This window comes from Dendrobates tinctorius, unplaced genomic scaffold, assembly GCF_039654945.1.
Source record: "Dendrobates tinctorius isolate UK_male_01 unplaced genomic scaffold, ASM3965494v1 ptg000022l, whole genome shotgun sequence".
Classification (NCBI taxonomy): Eukaryota; Metazoa; Chordata; class Amphibia; order Anura; family Dendrobatidae; genus Dendrobates; species Dendrobates tinctorius.
This window is the reverse complement of record NW_027361690.1, coordinates 38,647,286-38,669,182: the sequence shown is the minus strand read 5'-3', so window position 1 is coordinate 38,669,182 and position 21,897 is coordinate 38,647,286. Positions and strand designations below refer to the sequence as shown.

The following is a 21,897-nucleotide window of genomic DNA, read 5'->3' as shown; positions in this document are numbered from 1 at the left end:
TGCAATGACAAATGTCAGTTATCAGCTTTCTTGCTGATAACATCTGTGAAACTCGCCTCTGGTTATTTATTATTGCCCAAAATGAATGTCATATGGAAGCCCCAATTTATTGTGAATATTCAATGATGTGCATTAAAATAAATACCTTCCTAGAAGGCCGAAGGCATAAAGGCCATTTGTCAGTAGAAATGCCACTTCTCCGAGCTGCATTGATCGAACACCCAACTCTAAAGCCTGTATACACAAAACATGACCTTAGTTAGATATGCGGGATACAAGAATTTAACAGTTAAAACAATGTGAAAGTAGTGAACTATTTGGATGTCGTATGAGTATCTTCACGTATTTTGCTTGCATTTTTTAAAATCTCCAGTTATGTGCCGAAATAATATTGTGCTAAGTAATACACTCCATTAAATGGGTTGTCTGCAGTCTGTACAGTTGTGGCCAAAAGTATTGACACCCCTGCAATTCTGTCAGATAATACTCAGTTTCTTCCCGAAAATGATTGCAAACACAAATTCTTTGGTATTATTATCTTCATTTAATTTGTCTTAAATGAAAAAACACAAAAAGAATTGTCCTAAAGCCAAATTGGATATAATTCCACACCAAACATAAAAAAGAGGGTGGACACAAGTATTGGCACTGTTCGAAAAATCATGTGATGCTTCTCTAATTTGTGTAATTAACAGCACCTGTAACTTACCTGTGGCACCTAACAGGTGTTGGCAATAACTAAATCACACTTGCAGCCAGTTGACATGGATTAAAGTTGACTCAACCTCTGTCCTGTGTCCTTGTGTGTACCACATTGAGCATGGAGAAAAGAAAGAAGACCAAAGAACTGTCTGAGGACTTGAGAAACCAAATTGTGAGGAAGAATGAGCAATCTCAAGGCTACAAGTCCATCTCCAAAGACCTGAATGTTCCTGTGTCTACTGTGCGCAGTGTCATCAAGAAGTTTAAAGCCCATGGCACTGTGGCTAACCTCCCTAGATGTGGATGGAAAAGAAAAATTGACAAGAGATTTCAATGCAAGATTGTGCGGATGTTGGATAAAGAACCTCGACTAACATCCAAACAAGTTCAAGCTGCCCTGCAGTCTGAGGGTACAACAGTGTCAACCCGTACTATCCGTCGGCATCTGAATGAAAAGGGACTGTATGGTAGGAGACCCAGGAAGACCCCACTTCTTACCCCGAGACATAAAAAAGCCAAGCTGGAGTTTGCCAAAACTTACCTGGAAAAGCCTAAAACGTTTTGGAAGAATGTTCTCTGGTCAGATGAGACAAAAGTAGAGCTTTTTGGGCAAAGGCATCAACATAGAGTTTACAGGAGAAAAAAAGAGGCATTCAAAGAAAAAAACACGGTCCCTACAGTCAAACATGGAGGAGGTTCCCTGATATTTTGGGGTTGCTTTGCTGCCTCTGGCACTGGACTGCTTGACCGTGTGCATGGCATATGAAGTCAGAAGACTACCAACAAATTTTGCAGCATAATGTAGGGCCCAGTGTGAGAAAGATGGGTCTCCCTCAGAGGTCATGGGTCTTCCAGCAGGACAATGACCCAAAACACACTTCAAAAAGCACTATAAAATGGTTTGAGAGAAAGCACTGGAGACTTATAAGGTGGCCAGCAATGAGTCCAGACCTGAATCCCATAGAACACCTGTGGAGAGATCGAAAAATGGCAGTTTGGAGAAGGCACCCTTCAAATATCAGGGACCTGGAGCAGTTTGCCAAAGATGAATGGTCTAAAATGCCAGCAGAGCATTGTAAGAAACTCATTGATGGTTACCGGAAGCGGTTGGTCGCAGTTATTTTGGCTAAAGGTTGTGCAACCAAGTATTAACCCCTTTCTGCCATCCGACGTACTATCCCATCCACGGTACCCGGGCCCGTATGACCGGGGACGGGATAGTACGTCGGCGCGATCAGCGGCGCCCACGTGGTGAGCGCCGCTGATCGCGGCCGGGTGTCAGCTGATTATCACAGCTGACACCCGGCACAATGTGTCAGGGGCGGTCACGGACCGCCCCCGACACGTTAACCCCTTGCACACCGCGATCAAACACGATCGCGGTGTACCGGGGGTTAAAGGGAAGCATCGGCAGGGAGGGGACTCCCTCCGTGCTTCCCTGAGCCCCCCACGGCAGCGCAATTTGCAGCGCTGCTGCGGGGGACTCCCTTCCTCCAGGCCCCCAAATCCAAGATGGCGACGGGGGCCTTCGGGGGCCTGCGGAAGTTGGCTTCCTCAGTGCCTGCAAAGCGCAGGCATGAGGAAGCCTTCTGCACTGCCTGTGTCAGATCGCTGATCTGTCACAGTGATCTGTGATGTGACAGATCAGCGATCTGTCACAGGACAGTGATGTCCCACCTGGGACTATTTAATAAAGTAAAAAAAAAAATAAAAAAAAGTGTAAAAATAATTTAAAAAAAATCGCCAAATAAATTAGAAAAAAAAAAAAAATATTCCCCCAATAAATCCATTTTTTGGAAATAATAAAAAAAAACAACAATAAAAGTACACATATTAGGTATCGCCGCGTCCGTAACGAGCCGCCCTAAAAAACTGTCCCATTAGTTAACCCCTTTAGCGAACCCCTTAAAAAATAAAAATAAAAAACGAAGCAAAAAATAATGATTTATTATCATACCGCCAAACAAAAAGTGTAATAACGCGCGATCAAAAAGACGCATATAAATATCCATGGTACCGCTGAAAATGTCATCTTGTCCCGCAAAAAACGAGCCACCACACAGCATCATCAGCGAAAAAATAAAAAAGTTATAGCTCGCTGAATAAAGCGATGCAAAAATAATTATTTTTTATATAAACTAGTTTTCATTGCATAAAACCGACAAAAACATAAAAAAACGACCTAAATGAGGTATCGCTGTAACCGTACTGACCCGAAGAATAAAACCGCTTTATCAATTTTACCGCACGCGGAACGGTGTAAACGCACCCCCCCCAAAAGAAATTCATGAAACGCTGGTTTTTGTTCATTCTGCGTCCCAAAAATCGGAATAAAAAGCGATCAAAAAATTTCACGTGCCCGAAAATGGTACCAATAAAAATGTCAACTCGTCCCGCAAAAAATAAGACCTCACATGACTCAGTGGGTCAAAATACGGAAAAATTATAGCTCTCAATATGTGGTGATGCAAAAACTATTTTTACAATAAAAAGCGTCTTTTAGCATGCGACAGCCGCCAAACATAAAAACCGCCATAAATAGTAAATCAAACCCCCCGTTATCACCCCCTTAGTTAGGGAAAAATAATAAAATAAAAAAAATGTATTTATTTCCATTTTTCCATTAGGGTTAGGGCTAGGGGTGTGTTGGGGTAGGGTTAGGGTTAGGGCTAGGGCTAGGGTTAGGGCTAGGGTTAGGGCTAGGGGCGTGTTGGGGTTCGGGTTGGAGTTAGAATTGGGGGTTTCCACTGTTTGGGCACATCAGGGGCTCTCCAAATGCAACATGGCATCTGATCTCAATTCCAGCCAATTCTGAGTTGAAAAAGTCAAATGGTGCTCCTTCCCTTCCAAGCTCTGCTATGCGCCCAAACAGTGTTTTACCCCCACAAGTAGGGTATCAGCCTACTCAGGACAAATTGCAAAACAATTTTTGGGGTCCAATTTCTCCTGTTACCCTTAGGAAAATAAAAAATTGGGGGCAAAAATATCATTTTTGTGGAAAAAAATGATTTTTTTATTTTCACGTCCGAGTGTTATAAACTTCTGTGAAGCACTTGGGGGTTCAAAGTGCTCACCACACATCTAGATAAGTTCCGTGGGGGGTCTAGTGTCCTAAATGGGGTCACTTGTGGGGAGTTTCAATAGTTTAGGTACATCGGGGCTCTCCAAACGCACATGACACCCGCAGACCATTCCATCAAAGTCTGCATTCCAAAACGTCACTACTTCCCTTCCGAGCCCCGACGTGTGTCCATACAGTAGTTTTCTCCCACATATGGGGTGTCAGCGTACTCAGGACAAATTGGACAACAACTTTTGGGGTCCAATTTCTCCTGTTACCCTTGGGAAAATGAAAAAATTGGGGACTAATTGATCATGTTTGTGGAAAAAATACGATTTTTTTATTTTCATGCCCTGGCATTATAAACTTCTGTGAAGCCCTTGGGGGTTCAAAGTGCTCACCTCACATCTAGATATGTTCCTTAGTGGGTCTAGTTTTCAAAATGGGGTCATTTGTGGGGGGTTTCCACTGTTTAGGTACATTAGGGGCTCTCCAAAGGCAACATGACACCCGCAGACCATTCCATCAAAGTCTACATTCCAAAACGTCACTACTTCCCTTCCGAGTCCCGACGTGTGCCCATACAGTAGTTTTCTCCCACATATGGGGTATCAGCATACTCAGGACAAATTGGACAACAACTTTTGGGGTCCAATTTCTCCTGGTACCCTTGGGCAAATAAAAAAATGGTGACTAAAAGATCATGTTTGTGGAAAAAATACGAATTTTTTATTTTCACGCCCGGGCGTTGTAAACTTCTGTGAAGCACTGGGGGGTTCAAAGTGCTCACCACACATCTAGATAAGTTCCTTGGGGGGTCTAGTATACAAAATGGTGTCATTTGTGGGGGGTTTCCACTGTTTAGGTACATTAGGGGCTCTCCAAAGGCAACATGACACCCGCAGACCATTCCATCAAAGTCTGCATTCCAAAACGTCACTACTTCCCTTCCGAGTCCCGACGTGTGCCCATACAGTAGTTTTCTCCCACATATGGGGTATCAGCATACTCAGGACAAATTGGACAACAACTTTTGGGGTCCAATTTCTCCTGGTACCCTTGGGCAAATAAAAAAATGGTGACTAAAAGATCATGTTTGTGGAAAAAATACGAATTTTTTATTTTCACGCCCGGGCGTTGTAAACTTCTGTGAAGCACTGGGGGGTTCAAAGTGCTCACCACACATCTAGATAAGTTCCTTGGGGGGTCTAGTATACAAAATGGTGTCATTTGTGGGGGGTTTCCACTGTTTAGGTACATTAGGGGCTCTCCAAAGGCAACATGACACCCGCAGACCATTCCATCAAAGTCTGCATTCCAAAACGTCACTACTTCCCTTCCGAGCCCCGACGTGTGCCCATACAGTAGTTTTCTCCCACATATGGGGTATCAGCATACTCAGGACAAATTGGACAACAACTTTTGGGGTCCAATTTCTCCTGGTACCCTTGGGCAAATAAAAAAATGGTGACTAAAAGATCATGTTTGTGGAAAAAATAAGAATTTTTTATTTTCACGCCCGGGTGTTGTAAACTTCTGTGATAGCACTGGGGGGTTCAAAGTGCTCACCACACATCTAGATAAGTTCCTTGGGGGGTCTAGTATACAAAATGGTGTCATTTGTGGGGGGTTTCCACTGTTTAGGTACATTAGGGGCTCTCCAAAGGCAACATGACACCCGCAGACCATTCCATCAAAGTCTGCATTCCAAAACGTCACTACTTCCCTTCCGAGCCCCGACGTGTGCCCATACAGTAGTTTTCTCCCACATATGGGGTATCAGCATACTCAGGACAAATTGGACAACAACTTTTGGGGTCCAATTTCTCCTGGTACCCTTGGGAAAATAAAAAAATGGTGACTAAAAGATCATGTTTGTGGAAAAAATATGAATTTTTTATTTTCACGCCCGGGTGTTATAAACTTCTGTGAAGCACTGGGGGGGTCAAAGTGCTCACCACACATCTAGATAAGTTCCTTAGGGGGTCTAGTTTCCAAAATGGTGTCATTTGTGGGGGGGTTCCACTGTTTTGGTACATCAGGAGTTTTCCAAACGCGATATGGTGTCCGATCTCAATTCCAGCCCAAAACGTCAAATGGCGCTGCTTCCCTTCCGAGCTCTGCCATGCGCCCAAATAGTGGTTTACCCCCACATGTGGGGTATCAGCGTACTCAGGACAAATTGCACAATAACTTTTAGGGTCCTGTTACCCTTGGAAAAATAAGAATTGAGGGTGAAAAGATCATTTTTGTGGAAAAAATATGATTTTTTAATTGTATGGCTTTATGTTATAAACTTCTGTGAAGCCCATGGGGGTTCAAAGTTCTCACCACACATCTAGATAAGTTCCTTAGGGGGTCTAGTTTCCAAAATGGTGTCATTTGTTGGGGGTTTCCACTGTTTTGGTACATCAGGGGTTTTCCAAACGCGACATCGTGTCCGATCTCAATTCCAGCCAAAAACGTCAAATGGCGCTGCTTCCCTTCCGAGCTCTGCCATGCGCCCAAATAGTGGTTTACCCCCACATGTGGGGTATCAGCGTACTCAGGACAAATTGCACAATAACTTTTAGGGTCCTGTTACCCTTGGGAAAATAAAAATTGGGGTGAAAAGATAATTTTTGTGGAAAAAATATGATTTTTTAATTGTACCGCTGTACGTTATAAACTTCTGTAAAGCCCTTGTGGGTTCAAAGTTCTCACCACATATCTAGATAAGTTCCTTGGGGGGGTCTAGTTTCCAAAATGGGGTCACTTGTAGGGGGTTTCCACTGTTTAGGTACATCAGGGACTCTCCAAACGTGACATGGCGTCCAATCTGAATTCCAGCCAATTTTGCATTGAAAAAGTCAAATGGCGCTCCTTCCATTCTGAGCTCTGCCATGCGCCGAAACAGTCGTTCCCCCCCACATATCAGGTATCTGCGTACTCAGGACAAATTGCACAATAACTTTTGCAGTTCAATTTCTCCTGTTACCCTTGGTAAAATAAAAAAAATTGAACCTGAAGTATTTTTTTTATGAAAAAAAGTTAGATGTTCATTTTTTTTTCAATATTCAAAAAAATTCCTGTGACGCACCTAAAGGGTTAATAAACTTCTTGAATGTGGTTTTGAGCACCTTAAGGGGTGCAGTTTTTAGAATGGAGTCACTTTTGGGTATTTTCTATCATATAGACCCCTCAAAGTGGCTTCAAATGTGATGTGGTCCTAAAAATAAAATGGTGTTGTAAAAATGAGAAATCGCTGGTCAACTTTTAACCCTTATAACTTCCTAACAAAAAAAAATTTTGGTTCCAAAATTGTGCTGATGTAAAGTAAACATGTGGGAAATGTTAGTTATCAAGTTTTTTGTGTGCCGTATCTCTGTGATTTAAGGTCATAAAAATTCAAAGTTGGAAAATTGCGAAATTTTTATAATTTTCGCCAAATTTCCGTTTTTCTCACAAATAAACGCAAGTTATTTGAATGAAATTTTACCACTAACATGAAGTACAATATGTCACGAGAAAACAGTGTCAGAATCACCGGGATCCATGGAAACGTTCCAGAGTTATGACCTCATAAAGGTACAGTGGTCAGAATTGTAAAAATTGGCCCGGTCATGAACGTGCAAACCACCCTTGGGGGTGAAGGGGTTAAGCTGAGGCTGCCAATACTTTTGTCTGGCCCATTTTTGGAGTTTTGTGTGAAATGATCAATGTTTTGCTTTTTGCTTCATTCTCTTTTGTGTTTTTTCATTTAAGACAAATTAAATGAAGATAATAATACCAAAGAATTTGTGTTTACAATCATTTTCAGGAAGAAACTGAGTATTATCTGACAGAATTGCAGGGGTGTCAATACTTTTGGCCACAACTGTATGTGACTGCAGACTTGTGAATCTTTGCAAGGCGTGTTGTGAGGATTCTCCAGTGCCAGCAGTGAGATCGACCAGTCATGTGCTCGTACATATGTGATAGACATACTCCCATCCATATTACAACTAGGCGTGTGCAGCTTCTCTTACTTCACTTGCATAGAGCGAGGCCGCACATGTCTATTCAGAATGTGGCTCAATCTAGACGCCAGCATCAGAGAATCTTCACAGTGTGCGCTGCACGCGATAGGAGAGCTCACAAATCTGCAGTCACATAGAACGACTACAGACTTTCATGATAAGCCCAGACAATGCCTTTAGGGCTCATACTCATCTACGTTTAAGATGGACAAGTGCAATCCGATAAAAAAATCGGACTCGCCAATGCAAGTCATTGCATGCGAGAAAAAAAAAAATCACATGGCAAACGGTCCATGCTTGTGCCATCCGATTTTTACTCACCCATCTAAGTATATAAGGGGACAATACAAATATCTCTCTGAGGATCTGTTTATACCAAGGAAGGTGACGGTCACAAGGGGGCATTCTCTTCGTCTGGAGGAGAAAAGGTTTTTTCAACCAACATAGAAGAGGATTCTTTACTGTTAGGTCAGTGAGAATCTGGAATTCCCTGCCTGAGGAGGTGGTAATGGCGAACTCACTCGAGGGGTTCAAGAGAGGCCTGGATGTCTTCCTGAAGCGCAACAATATTGTATCTTAGGGTACCGTTACACCTAGCGATGCACCAGCGATCCCGACTAGCGATATGACGTGGTCAGGATCGCTGGTGTATCGCTGGGTGGTCGCTAGTGAGCTGCCACACAGGCAGATCTCACCAGCGACATCGCTGGGGACGGGGATCGCTACTTACCTGTCAGACATGGCGATCCTGCGTCCTCCCACCCGGCTCCACGCGTCGCTCGTCGTCACAGCAGGAAGCGCCGCAGGAAGCGCCCGACGAGAAATGATCCAGCAGCTTCTCGCGCGATCAGCAATTACCAGCGGGGGAGCCGGTCGGAGGTAAGTATCACATGCAGCGATATCGCTAGCAATATCGCTATAACGTCACAAAATCGGTGACTTTGCAGCGATATTGCTAGCGATATCGCAGTGTGTAACGGGGGCTTTACAGTTATTAGGTTCTTTAGAAGGATGTAGATCTGGGGATTTATTCTGACGGAATACAGGCTGAACTGGATGGACTAATGTCTTTTTTCAGGTGCAAATACTCAAGTCAGGAAGGAGCGCGAAGGACTCAGATGAGGTGATTAAAAATATCTTCGTTTATTGAATCCACAACATGCTACGACGGAACAATTCCGTCTTCATCAGGTGGCAGTATCAATGTCTTTTTTCGGCCTTGCTAACTATGTTACTACGTTATTTCATAGGAAACCCGACATTTCATCAGCCAAGTACAGTAAATTCACAGTTTGACCCATCAGAATAGAAACAATAGAATAAATATATACATCGAATAGATCAATAGAAAGATGTCAGTGTCATATATAATTAATGCAGTGCATGTGTAGTTTATAGTACATGTATACAGTTAAAAAATAAATAAATAAAATAGAAAAATGCTATGGTGTCACCCAAGTTTTATTAACTAGCTAAGGGGATGGCTTTGATGCATTGTTTTATTTACATGGGGAAAAGCAGCATTAAAGAAGTAGTGATTCAAGTACAGTAGTGGACCACCCCTTTATCAGTCCCAGTGGAACCCATTATGGATAAATGGGAGTCTGTCTGGACTTATCATTTTCTGTGAGCATACAGATCGGTTCATTGCTTGGTCATAAACAGGAGTTGTTGAATTTTACATAGCTTTACCTGTATAACATCACCTTCATCCAGAACAAAGGACAGTTTAGGATCTTTTTCCACCAGACTTCCATCTTCCAAAATTCCCATAAGGTAGACAGTTACTTGTTGACCAGGGAGTGGTATTGAATCTTCACCACGACCTGGCCTTAAAATTTTTTTCCTCAACAGTTTGTCATCTGAAAGACACAAAAAAAATATTTTATATATTTTGGAGTCTATTCTTTGTTTTATTGTTACTGCAACTAAATGAATGATAGGTATGGCAGTGAATAATACGCTTTTTGGCCTTTTTAATCCTGAAAGAAATGGAGTTGTGGGTTAATAAGACATTTCCTACAGTGGCCCAGAACATGGAATGGGTCAGCTGGAATCAGATCTATGCTAGTTTAAGTGACATTTTATTTTTCCTAGTTATATTAAGCCAGACTAGTCATCTACACCGACCAGGGTTCCCCAATTCCAGTCCTCAAGGCCCACCAACAGATCATGTTTTCAGGATTTCCTTTGTATGGCACAGGTGAAGCAATTATCACCTGAGCAATACTAAGGAAATCCTGAAAACATGATCTGTTGGTGTGCCTTGAGGACTGGAATTGGGGAACCCTGGTCTACACAGATCATACAGAGAAGTGTGTGACAGAGCTCAGTCTGCTAACATGCAGAGAATTGAATAGTTATCAAAAGTATTGAGTGGAGAAATACATTCAATCATTGACCTTGCACAAGCACTCTGAGTGACGCCCTACAGTGTCCTGCAGTTATTGATAGTTTTCACGCCCCCAGAAAGCCTGTGGTGAAAATAGCATTACCTGTGTCCGCCATAGAAACTGTGTCTGAATGCAAACTGGTTATGTGGCCTGAGATGGAGAGTTACCTGTGGCAGGAGACAATGAGGTATATAGTAGCTTGCATTGGGAGACCTAGAGTCAAAGAATTATAGTATCATAGAACGTTAGAGTTGTAAGGGACCTCCAGTGTTGTTGTATCCAACTCCCTGCTCAATGAAGGATTCGCTAAACCATCTCAGATAGACATCTGTCCAGTTTCTGATTGAAGACTTCCATTGAATGAGGACTCACCACCTCTCGTGGCAGCCTGTTCCACTCATTGATCACCCTCGCTGTCAACATTTTTTTTCTTTCAAATATTTTATCTACATCTTCGCTTTTTCAGTTTCATTCTCTTGCTTCTCATGTTTCCATGTGCAAATGAGAATAAAAATGATCCCTCTATACGGTGATATCCCTTCAGATATTTGTAAACAGCTATTAAGTCTCCTCTTAGCCTTCTTTTTTGCAAGCTAAACATTCTCACATAATTTAACTGTTCCTTGTAGGACATAGTTTGCAGTTTGCTCACCATCCTGGTAGCTCTTGTCTGAACTTACTCCAGTTTTTCAATGTCTTTTTTAAAATGTGGTGCCCAGTACAGGACACAGTATTCCAGATGAGGCCTGACTAAGTAGTAGTGGGGGGATAATTGATGTGATCTAGACTGCTTCTTTAATACATGCTATAACTGTGTTTGCCTTTTGAGCTGCTGCATCACACTGTTAACTTATGTGCAGTCTGTGAACTATTAGTATACCCAAGTCTTTTCCACACGTGCTGTTGCTTATTTCTATTCCTCCCATTCTGTAGATGTAATTTTCGTTTTCTTGCACAGATGTAGAATCTTGCATTCCTTTTTGTTAAATACTATTCTATTAGTTGCTGTCCACTGTTGAAGCTTAGTTAGATACTTCTGAATCATTTATTTGTCTTCTCTAGTGCTTGCTATCCCTCCTAGCTTTGCATCGTCTGCAAATTTGATCAGTTTACCTTCAGTTCCCTTATCTATATCATTTATAAAAATGTTGAACAACACTGGGGCTAGAAAAAAACCTTGTGATACCCCACTTGTAACACTCTTTCAATTGAATGTGACATCATTTATTACCACTCTTTGAGTACGATCACTGAGCCAGTTATGAATCCATCTAACCATAGCCTTTTAAATCCCGAACTTGAAATGTACTATGGCTACCGCATTTCCCTGATCCACCCAGTCAGTGACTCCATTATAGAAGGAAATTAGATTAGTCTGGCATGACTTGTTTGCTACAAACCCATGCAGGCTCTGGTTAATTACTGTATTCTTATCCATCTATTTACCTACATGCTGTTTAATAATTTGCTCAAAGATCTCACTGGCCTGTAATTTCCTCGCTCCATCTTCTTTCCTTTTTTGAAGATAGGGACATTTGCCCTTCTCTAATTTTCTGGGTCTTCTCCTGTTCTCCAGGAATTTTCAAACATTCTGTCTAGTGGTTCTGCAATTTCCTCTGCTAACTTTTTCAGTACCCTAGGATGTAATTCATCTGGACCAGGAGAGATTTAAATTCATTTAAATTAGCAAAGTGTTCCCTCACCATGTCTCTGTTTATAGATAGTCTGGATTCTTTTGTTCCTTTGATAGCACAGTGAAGATCAGTTAATGTTACATTTTCTTTCTTGGAGAACATAGATGCAAAATAGAAATTTAAACGTTCGGCCCTCTAAACATTATTTTTGGACCTTTTTCATCCTGTAATAATTCAATAGCATATTTAACTTTTCTTTAGCTTTTGACATACCCCCCAAATTCTTTATTTTTATTACTTTTGGTCTCCCTTGCAAACCTCTCTTCATTACTGACTTTAGCTTTTATAACGCTTGCCCTGTATTCCCACACACAGCATTATATTCTACTTTAGATATGCCCCCCTCTTTCCCTTTGATATCCCATATTTTGCGCACCATAAGACGCATTCCAAATTTTGGGGAGTAACATAGGAAAATAATGTTTTTAAATAAACATGAGGCGCATGCGCAGATTGAGATCTCATTCCAGATCTCTTTTCCCGAAATCTCAATCTGCGCATGGGCCACCTCTGGCAGCCATTTTCCAAAAGCACACCACAGGGAAATCAATGGGAAAGAGGACTCCATTCAGCGCCGACATCTTAGGAAAGCCCAGGGTCCGCAGCCTCGCAACACCGGGACATCACCTCCTTCCAGCCCAGGGGCCCGCAGAATCTCCTCACTCCTGCCACCACCATGCCCCTGTAGCAGTGACCCTGATTCCTGAGACTCAGCTCCACCACTGCTGCCCACCGATAAGCTACCTTTGGACTATAAGACGCACCCCCATTTTCCTTCCAAATTTGTATTCCGAAATTTTTTTTTTTTTTTAGCAAGTATTTAAGTTTTGTGTTGATCCATCCTGGTCTCTTTAATTGCTTCCAATTCTTCCTTCTTATCGGGATTGTTATTGATTGTTCAGTGAGAATTTCATTTATCAAAATATCCCATCCTTCTTGGACATTTCTGTCCTTTACAATAGCATGTCATTGGACCTTTCCTACCCTCTTTTCATTAAAATCTGTCTTTCCAAAGTCCAACCTTAAAGTCTAAGTCATCACTGGTCTTCCTCCACTTGTAATCCAAAATTTGAGGATCGCATGATCGCTGCCTCTTAAATTCCCAGCCACCTTTTCTTCCTCAACCATTTCCTCCGTTAGTAAGAATTAGGTACAAGATTGCAGATCCTCTTGTTCTCTCTTCTACCTTTTGAAAGATAAAGTTGTCAGTGAGAGAAAATACCAATTTTCTGGACCCATTACTTTTGCCTGAGAATGATTCTCAACAAATATCTGGACAGTTAAAATCTCCCATTATCACTATGTTGTATCTTTTTTGAGAAAAAAGATCTCTGATGTGTAAAGAGTTCATCCATATCTTCAGTCTGTCCAGGAGAACGATAGTAAACACCCACAACAGCATCCTTTCTGTTCTTCTCTCCTTGTATTCTTACCTAAATAGTTTCTACAGAGCTACCATTCTCTGAAGCTTAGTTCTCTGTAGAGATATATGCTTTCCTAACATACAATGCAACACCTCCTCCCCTCTTGTTAAGCCTGTTTCTTAGAAATAAGTTGAAGCCTTCAAGGTTTGTATTCCAAGCATGTGTATCATTCCACCAAGTTTCAGTGATGCCTATGACATCATATCTCTCTTCCTGTGTTAGCAGCTCCAATTCTCCTTGTTTATTTCCCTTGTTCTGTGCATTGGTATAGACACATTTTAGTTTGTAGTACGTTTCTCTTGCTCCTCTGTTTTCACTGAGAATCACCCATGCATTCTCCTGCACAGAGTGTCGCAAGCCCTCATGATGCTGGGCAGTGACTTGCAGTGAAACTCCTCCCACAGCCCAGTCCCTCAGGGAGACTGGGTCCCACCTCGGTGATGCCGGGTCAGTTTCCAAATCCGGAAGTTAATGTGACATCCCCGGACATCAGAAGCAGCTGCAGCTGAGGGACAGCGATAGCGCCACTCACAGGCACATTTGGATACACAAGGTATTTGAACAAAGCCTTATTTCCAAGGTTTAAATGGATCTGCCACTACAAGTTGTAGTGAACAACCTCTTTAAAGCTTCATACAAGCTCTTGTTAGGACTTGTTCTCACTTTTCACTCGTTTTTTGCCTTGTTTTTATACCACAAAAAAATGCGATGTTTTACAGTACCAGCAAAGTGAACAAGATTTCTAAAATCTCATCTACATACTTCCTCTTTTCTTTCCTCTGGGTATTTGAATTAGAAGGTTACGTTCACACATTCCTCCATCTTTGACATATTTTTTCAACACATTTTTGTCCTGAAAATGTGCAGTGTTTTACTGTATTTGTAAAGTCAAATTTCTGAAATCATATGCACATGCTGCTTATATTTTCCTTGTAGATTTGAAGAAGTTTTAAGAAGTTTAAGTTTTCGCAGCATTCTTAACCCATTCAATTGAAGGTAAAAATATGAATAGAAAAAAACGCAGCAAAAAGATGCACATTTTTACACATCTTTTTTCCTGCCAACAGATTTTTCTACTGCAAACACTGAACGCATGCGTGTACATACTCTAAAAGCATTTTTTCAAATCTACGGCATGTCAATTCTTTCAGCATTTGTGCAATATTTTTCGCTCATTCAAATGAATGAATGGAAGAAAAAAAAAAAAAGCGAGAGTAAAGTACATGTCAAAAACATGATAATTTTATGCACACTGCCAAGAAACTGCTTTTTGGTGCTGTAAATACTCAATGTGTGCACATAGCCTTACTCTGCTGACATAGGAACATTGTGAAATAACAACCTCAGGGATGTTGCAGACTGCGTATTACATGAGCCAAATTCTTAGAACTGTTGCACATAATGTCACCACAGAGTCAAATCAGCACAGACTATTCTGCCCATTGAAATAGCAGTTATTTATAGGATTTAATGGTGTGTAGTCTATTTACAATTCTCGTAATTTAAGGGGTTGTAAACAACTTATTGATAAAATACTACATTCTACTAGGATTTTGCAGGTTGTCAGCAGGGTAAAACATCTAATGTTAGTGCCGTGTAAATACTATTGCAAAGAATAAAGTGTTACCTTCTCTGTTGAAGTTTCATTAGAATGTTCAGAATTTCATAGATTGTAAAATCACTGGTGTATGTTTATTATGTAAGTTGGACACTAAAATCCATAAATGAAAATGTTATGCAAAATTAAAAAATAATTGGGGAATAACACATGTTCAAACAAATTTAAAAAAAGGGCTCTTTTCTACCGGTATCTCCTCAGTACTGATTGTTTGCCATTGAATAATATATGAATATATCATATACATTTGTGTGAAAAAGTGTTTGCCCTTTCCTGATTTCCTATTCTTTTGCATGTTTGTCACACTTAAATGTTTCAGATTGCCAAACAAGTTTAAATATTAGCCAAAGTAAATGCAAAATGCAGTTTTTAAATGAAGGCCTTTATTATTAAGGGAAAAGGAAATCCAAACCTACAGGGCACTGTGTGAAAAAGTGATTGCCCCCTTAACCTAATAACTGGTTGGGCCAGCAGGAACAACTGAAATCAAGCATTTGCAATGGAAATGAGTGTTTTACAACGCTCTGAAGGAATTTTGGCTCACTCATCTTTGCAGAATTGTTGTAATTCAGCCACATTGGAGGGTTTCCGAGCATGAATCGCCTTTTTAATGTCATGCCATAGCATCAAATTTGGATTAAGGTCAGAACTTTCACTAGGCCACTCCAAAATCTTATTTTTTTTTTCTTAAGCCATTCAGAGGAGGATTTGCTGGAGTGTTTTATATCATTGACCTGTTGCATAACACAACTGCTCTTCAGCTTCAGGTCAGGTCACGATTTTTTGGAAGACAGTATTACTCATGGTTTCATTTACCAAAGAAAGCCTTTCAGGTCTTGAAGCAGCAAAATATCCCCAGATGATCACACTACCACCACAATATTTTACTGTTGGTATGATGTTCCTTTTCTGAAATGCTGTGTAAATTCTATGCCAGATATAATGGGACATACACCTTCCAAAAAATTCAATTTTGTCTCATCAGTCCACAGATTATTCTCCCCAAGTCTTGGGTATCATCAAGTTGTTTTCTGTAAAAACGAAGATAAGTCTTTATTTTCTTATCGCTCAGCAGTGGTTTTCCTCTTGGAACTCTGCCATGCAGGCCATTTTTGCACAGTCTTTCTTATGGTGGAGTCATGAACACTGACCTTAACTGAGGCAAGCGAGTTCTTTGGATGTTGTTGTGAGGCCTTTTGTGACCTCTTGGATGATTCGTCACTGTGCTCTTGAGGTAATTGTTGTCAGTCGGCCCTCCTGGGAAGGTTCACCACTGTTCCATGTTTTCACCATTTTTGGATAATTGCTCTCATCGTGGTCCTCTTGAGTCGTAAAGCTTTAGAAATGGTTTTGTAACCCTTTACAAACTGATAGATCTCAATTACTTTGTTTCTCATTCGTTCCAGAATTTCTTTGCATCGCGGCATGATGACTAGCTCTTGAGGATATTTTGGTCTACTTCTTGATTGAGAATAGGTGTGGCAGTAATCAGGCCTGGGTGTGACTAGGGAATTTGAACTCAGCTTCCCAAAGGTGTGATAAACCACAGTTAATTTATGTGTCAAGGGGCAATCACATTGTCACTCCAGGCCCTGTTGATTTGGATTTCTTTTTCCTTTAATAATAAAGAGATTAATTTAAAAACTGCATTTGGTATTTACTTATGTTATTTTTGTCTAATATTTCAATTTGTTTGGAGATCTGAAACATTTAAGTGACAAACATACAAAGGAATAGGAAATCAGGAAGGGGGCAAACACTTTTGCAGCATGCAGTACCTACAAATATGCAGCAGTTAGCTAGCAGCCATAAGCAAAGCAGCTTTCCAAAAGGTTGCTGCTTTAGTTAAATCTACAAGTGACAAATGACAGCAGCAACAGCCATCATCAAGTATTTGCAGCAGCAACAGAAAACAACAAGTGTATGCTACATTAGGAAATATTATGTTTGGAATTGTTAATGGTGCATAATTATGTAAGGAGGAGGACCGGCCTGTGGGTACCTGTATTGAGCCAGGTCTGGAACTGTCAAGGCTGCGTCCCATGTTTCCCTGGGGGAAGGAATAGGGGACCGGACAGGCACCATGACCTGGGAAGAGGGGGTGTGTTTAAACCGGAAACAGCCAAAAGTGCATGAAGCAGAGGAGTTTCCCGCCATCAGGAAGAGGGCAGGTGAGTGATCAGCATGCTCCGCACCCCGAGCATCAGCGCCGTGTCGTACTGCGGCCGACACCTCCTGGGCACTCCAGCAGGACGGTGAGCGCGGAGAGCACTGTGCGCCCAACTAAAAGTAAGACAGCACTCGTGCAGAGAAGCGCGGGCCGACTAACAGGACACTAAGTTGTGGTCTCCTCTGCTGGACAGCAGATATCACCCCCCCTCCCTGCTTAATACCAGGATTTCTGCAGCCCTCTTTACCTTGGCTGCACAAGGTTATGGACTAGGGGCTCAATGGATAAAACCGGAGACCGCCCGTTACCGCCAGAAGTTGGACCGTTCATTTTGGGATCCCATCTGAGAACACTACAACGGCCATTGCCAGTACTACAACCCCCAGCGGATCCCCAGCATCTGAGGAACCTAAGGACGCGTTAAGTTTACTAACAGGACTGTTGTTACATTTCTTTTTCTGTCTCCATTTAACTGTTATCTCCCTGTGAGAAGTTCCTTAATTGTTCTAATTAAATTGTTATACGGTTAAACCTTGCTCTGCCTCCCTTGCGTCACTGCATCCCACAACCTGCTTACACTTATATTCACATGCGTGTTAAGATATAGCAGGTAGAGGCTCTGAGGGTCTAGTTTAGAATGAATTTTTAACTTGATTTAATAGATTTTTTTACTAAGTTTGTTGTGCTGGAAACTACCCTTGTCTTCTCCATGATAGCTGTGATCACCAGCATTTACAACATGCACTGATTTGCAATCATTGCAATGGATTCATCCATGTTACCACTGGGATCAACTCCAACCTCCTCCTCTCCCCTCACCTCCACTTCAGGTAAAGTTATGTATATTAACTTTTATAATTGAAATATTGAGATTTCCTTAGCAGTCACTATATTAGCCATGGTTAAAAGGTAATTATATACTCAAGAAACTTTTCAGAGTAAACAGTCGTATGTGTACATGATTTTTGACTATTTTATCATGTGTATCCTGCATTTTTCACCAGTTTTTCCTTTCTGCATGCTCTATCTCTAACTTGCAATTGACTCTGATCTGACTGGGTGGAAACTAGCTGCTAAGATGTATCCAATATACTGAGCACACAAAAACAGGGATTCCTTCTCTTTTTTCCTTTGGTAGAACAGATATAGAAGCAGCAGAGGCATGGAGAAACATATACAGCAGTACTGAGCAGTGTAGCTGTGAATCCAGCTCTATACTAACGGCCCCATTACACACAACGATATTGTGAACGATATCGTTGCAATGTCACCAGTTTGGTGACGTTGCAGTGATGTCGAAACAATATCGTTGCGTGTGACAAGTAGCAACGATCAGTTGGCTGATTGCTAATTGTTGTCTAATGGTCTGGGCCATAAATCTATCGTTGGTCTCCCGCTGGGCAGCACACATCTCTGCATGTGACAGCGAGAGACCAACGATCAGCGAGCTCCCAGCACCATACAGCAGACGCTGGGAGCTGGTATCCAGGGTAAACAGCGGGTAACTAAGCGCCGCGGCGCTTAGATACCCGCTGTTTACCCTGGATACCAGCGTTCTCGCTGGTCCTGATCGCTGGTGAGTCTGCCTATGTGACAGCTCACCAGCGATCAGCTAACTATGTCCCAGCGATCCCATCCACGTCGGATTGTTGGTGGGATTGCTGGGACAATGATGTGTGTAACGGGGCCGTAAGTTAGCTAGAATCTCCACAATCTGTTTCTTTGCTTTTCACTCTTTTCCTATCTCCCACCTAAACAAATTCTTGAGACTGAGTAAGGTAATCTGAGACCTCACTGTGCTGGCAGTCCATCTTGTGTTGGGCAAGATGGATTTCAGCTGTTTTTCAGGATGAATGATAAGATACGGGTGGATGGTAAAGGCCCCGTCACACTAAGCGACTTACTATCGATCCCGACACCGATATCAAGGTGTCAGGATCGCTGGTAAGTCGCTATGTGATCGCTGGTGAGCTGTCACACAGACAGCTTCACCAGCGATCAGCACAGCGATGCCGAGCGCCCGGCATCGCTGGCCATCGCTCAAAAAAATAGAATCAAAATAAAAAATATAGTTATTCTCACCATCCGACGTCCCGTTCAGCCATCCTGCCTCTCTCCACGCTCCGGTCCCAGTGATCCTTTGCGAGAATGACCGCGAGATGTCACGGTCTCGAGGGATAACAAAGTCTCGCGGTCATTCGTGCAAAGGATCACTGGGACCGGAGCGTGGAGAGAGTCAGGATGGCTGAACGGGACGTCGGAAGGTGAGAATAACTATATTTTTTATTTTTTTTATTATTTTTTACACCTGATCGCTGGTCTCCCGCCTGTCACACACAGCGATGCGTGCTGGCCAGCGGGAGACCAGCGACCAAAGAAATGTTCAGAGGTTTCTTCCGGCAGGGGGGCCGCTCGCTGATCGCTATTACACACAGCGATCTTGCTGGTGAGATCGCTGTTACGTCACAAAAGTTGTGACTCAGCAGCGATCTCGCTACCGAGATCGCTTAGTGTGACAGGGCCTTAAGATACAGTATGGTTTAAAAGTGGAGAAATAAACTGATTTTTCTGTAAATATATATAAAAATTTTGCTATATATACTTGTATCATTGATTCATGCAAAGTTTGTTAAAAGTACAGTTCATATTAAAGAGTACAGGATATTTTATTTTATTGAAATTGGAAACATGTATTTTTAATTGGCTCATATTTTTACAATGGCTTCTGTAGGATAGTTTTACTTTTTAGCTTTTATTACTTTTGAAATAAAAAAAAAAATGCCTGGAAATTAATAAATCCTTGAGTTATCTTGATTTTGCTTGATGATTTAGAGTTGATTTATTATTGCTATGGGTAATAGTAGCAGCTAATTGCTTGTGACAGCCATTACAAAGTCCCTTGAGATTGTCACCAAGCTTTATACAAGCTCAAAATAAGATAATTATATTTAATGATTTATAATATTTATGTCACTGTATGATAAAATGTTAAATGTTACATCATTTTTGTCTATGTAAAGCTGTTGCTCCCAGTGCAAGTTGTTAGCAGGAGAAAGAAATTGCACGCAAGTAATCAGGATTAATAAAAGATTTCACAAGGACAATACAAGAACTTTTTTCTTTTTAATTGATTTTTCATTATTGCTATATTATTTCTTACCTCCAGTGTCTGATCACTGTATTAGTCACATTAATTACATAAAATAATATAATAAATACATAGAATAAAATATTACCATACCTGTAATATCCGTCCACTGATTTGAGGAGAAAATATATTTGAAGCCGTTGCCTCTATCTTCAAGTACTTCTTCCACTGCTTGAAAGAACTGCATCTCCTCCTCTTCAGGTGTGTTGTCCTCTATGGTGATGGGGGGCAAAAGAAATTTGACTGTCTTTCCAAAACTAGGTATCCTTTGCAGGATCCTTTCATTTCTCTTGTGTTCACACTGTTGTGGATCTGTCTCTTGCACAATTACAGTGGGTATCTTGTCAAGGTCTCCTTTGTGCTGTAATTCAAGAGATGTATTCCATGAGGTTCCATGTTCTGTAGGATCTGGGATCTTCCCGGTCTGGAGGATGTCTTGTGGCATCACCTCTTTTATGAACTCCACTTTTAAATAGAGTTATATAACTATCTAAATAAGGGTGATGTGATGGTTTAGATCTCACTCCTCCCGCTGTCAAATCATGTTTTGGTCTTGACTTGACTTACTATCTAATGAGTGTTTCAATATATATTTTAAAGAGCAGGAAACACAAGCTCAGAAGACTGGCGGTCTTCAACCTGAACTTCTGAGTCTAAAGGTCTGTAATTCAATTACTGCTATTAACTGAATGATTAGCATAAGCCTCTCTTCCCTCTCATTCTGTCTATTTACATTCTGGTAAGGATCTTAAGTCTGTTGACTGAGGGCACATGAGACTTCATAACATTTGTACAGAGAAACAGTTGTTCTCTAGAGTCCGCATCATTGAGCAAACTAGCAAATTCATTTCTTATTCGATCACTTATGCTATTTATTTCATGACTACATTGAGAAGGGATAAAGGAATTTTTTTTTAATTTAAGTTTTTCCAAATTTCTCAACTCTTTTTTTTTAACAAGCTAATTTACAGCATACATAGTAATTTACGCTAATCGGCAACAAGAGCTGATTAGAATCAGTGTCATACATATGTAACGGAAAACTGAACTAGAATCTCTCAGAAGAATGCTTCCGTGGAATAAAAGATAAGGATATATAACAGTCAATCTGAAAAGTGAACCATGTTCTGTACTTTTTATAAATTAAATTGTTTTTCTCTGCTCGAAAACACATAGAATACACCTATATACTAAATTACTGCAAATAGAAAAGTATTAATCAGCTCACCCCAGCTAGGTGTCTCAGGAGGCACGGATCTGCAAGGAACCACTTGTATAAAAGAAGAGAGGAAATGATCCAGTTTCCAAGCTTGCAAAAATTTATTGGATTAAAAAATATTCATAGATTCCATCATGAGTGTATCTGCAGCTGAATACTTTTTAATCCAATACATTTTTGCAAGCTTGGAAGCTGGATCATTTTCTCTCGTCATACTAAATTAGTGCATAAGTTTAAAGAAATCCTGTCATGTCCACAACTGCTGTTTACTTGCAGATATAGGGTTCATCTGCTGGTGCATATGGTTAAAATGACGTTAGGTTGCTTTACTGGTCCACCGGCTACAGGGAGAAGATGAGCTTATATCATTGGTGTGTAAGGAGATGGTGGGGACCCTCAGTGCTCCCTCTCTCCTAGATGCCGGGCATGAGTACCCCGTGCGGTGCCTTGAAGGTTTGCCTATGTTTTAC

At 41.2% G+C, this 21,897-nt stretch overlaps 1 protein-coding gene across 1 annotated transcript in view; it reads right to left on the bottom strand.

The window, feature by feature from the left end:
• Positions 1 to 20,865, bottom strand: part of LOC141084133 (peptidyl-prolyl cis-trans isomerase FKBP8-like) — a 146,970-nt gene extending 126,105 nt beyond the window's left edge. Inside the window, exons 1-3 of the mRNA XM_073568605.1 lie at positions 20,302 to 20,865; positions 9,454 to 9,623; positions 146 to 234 (exon numbers count right to left, since the gene is read on the bottom strand). Coding sequence (XP_073424706.1) covers positions 146 to 234; positions 9,454 to 9,623; positions 20,302 to 20,653 — 611 coding nt within the window. The 5' untranslated portion in view covers positions 20,654 to 20,865. The remainder of the gene's footprint in view (positions 1 to 145; positions 235 to 9,453; positions 9,624 to 20,301) is intronic.
• Positions 20,866 to 21,897: the final 1,032 nt, after the last annotated feature.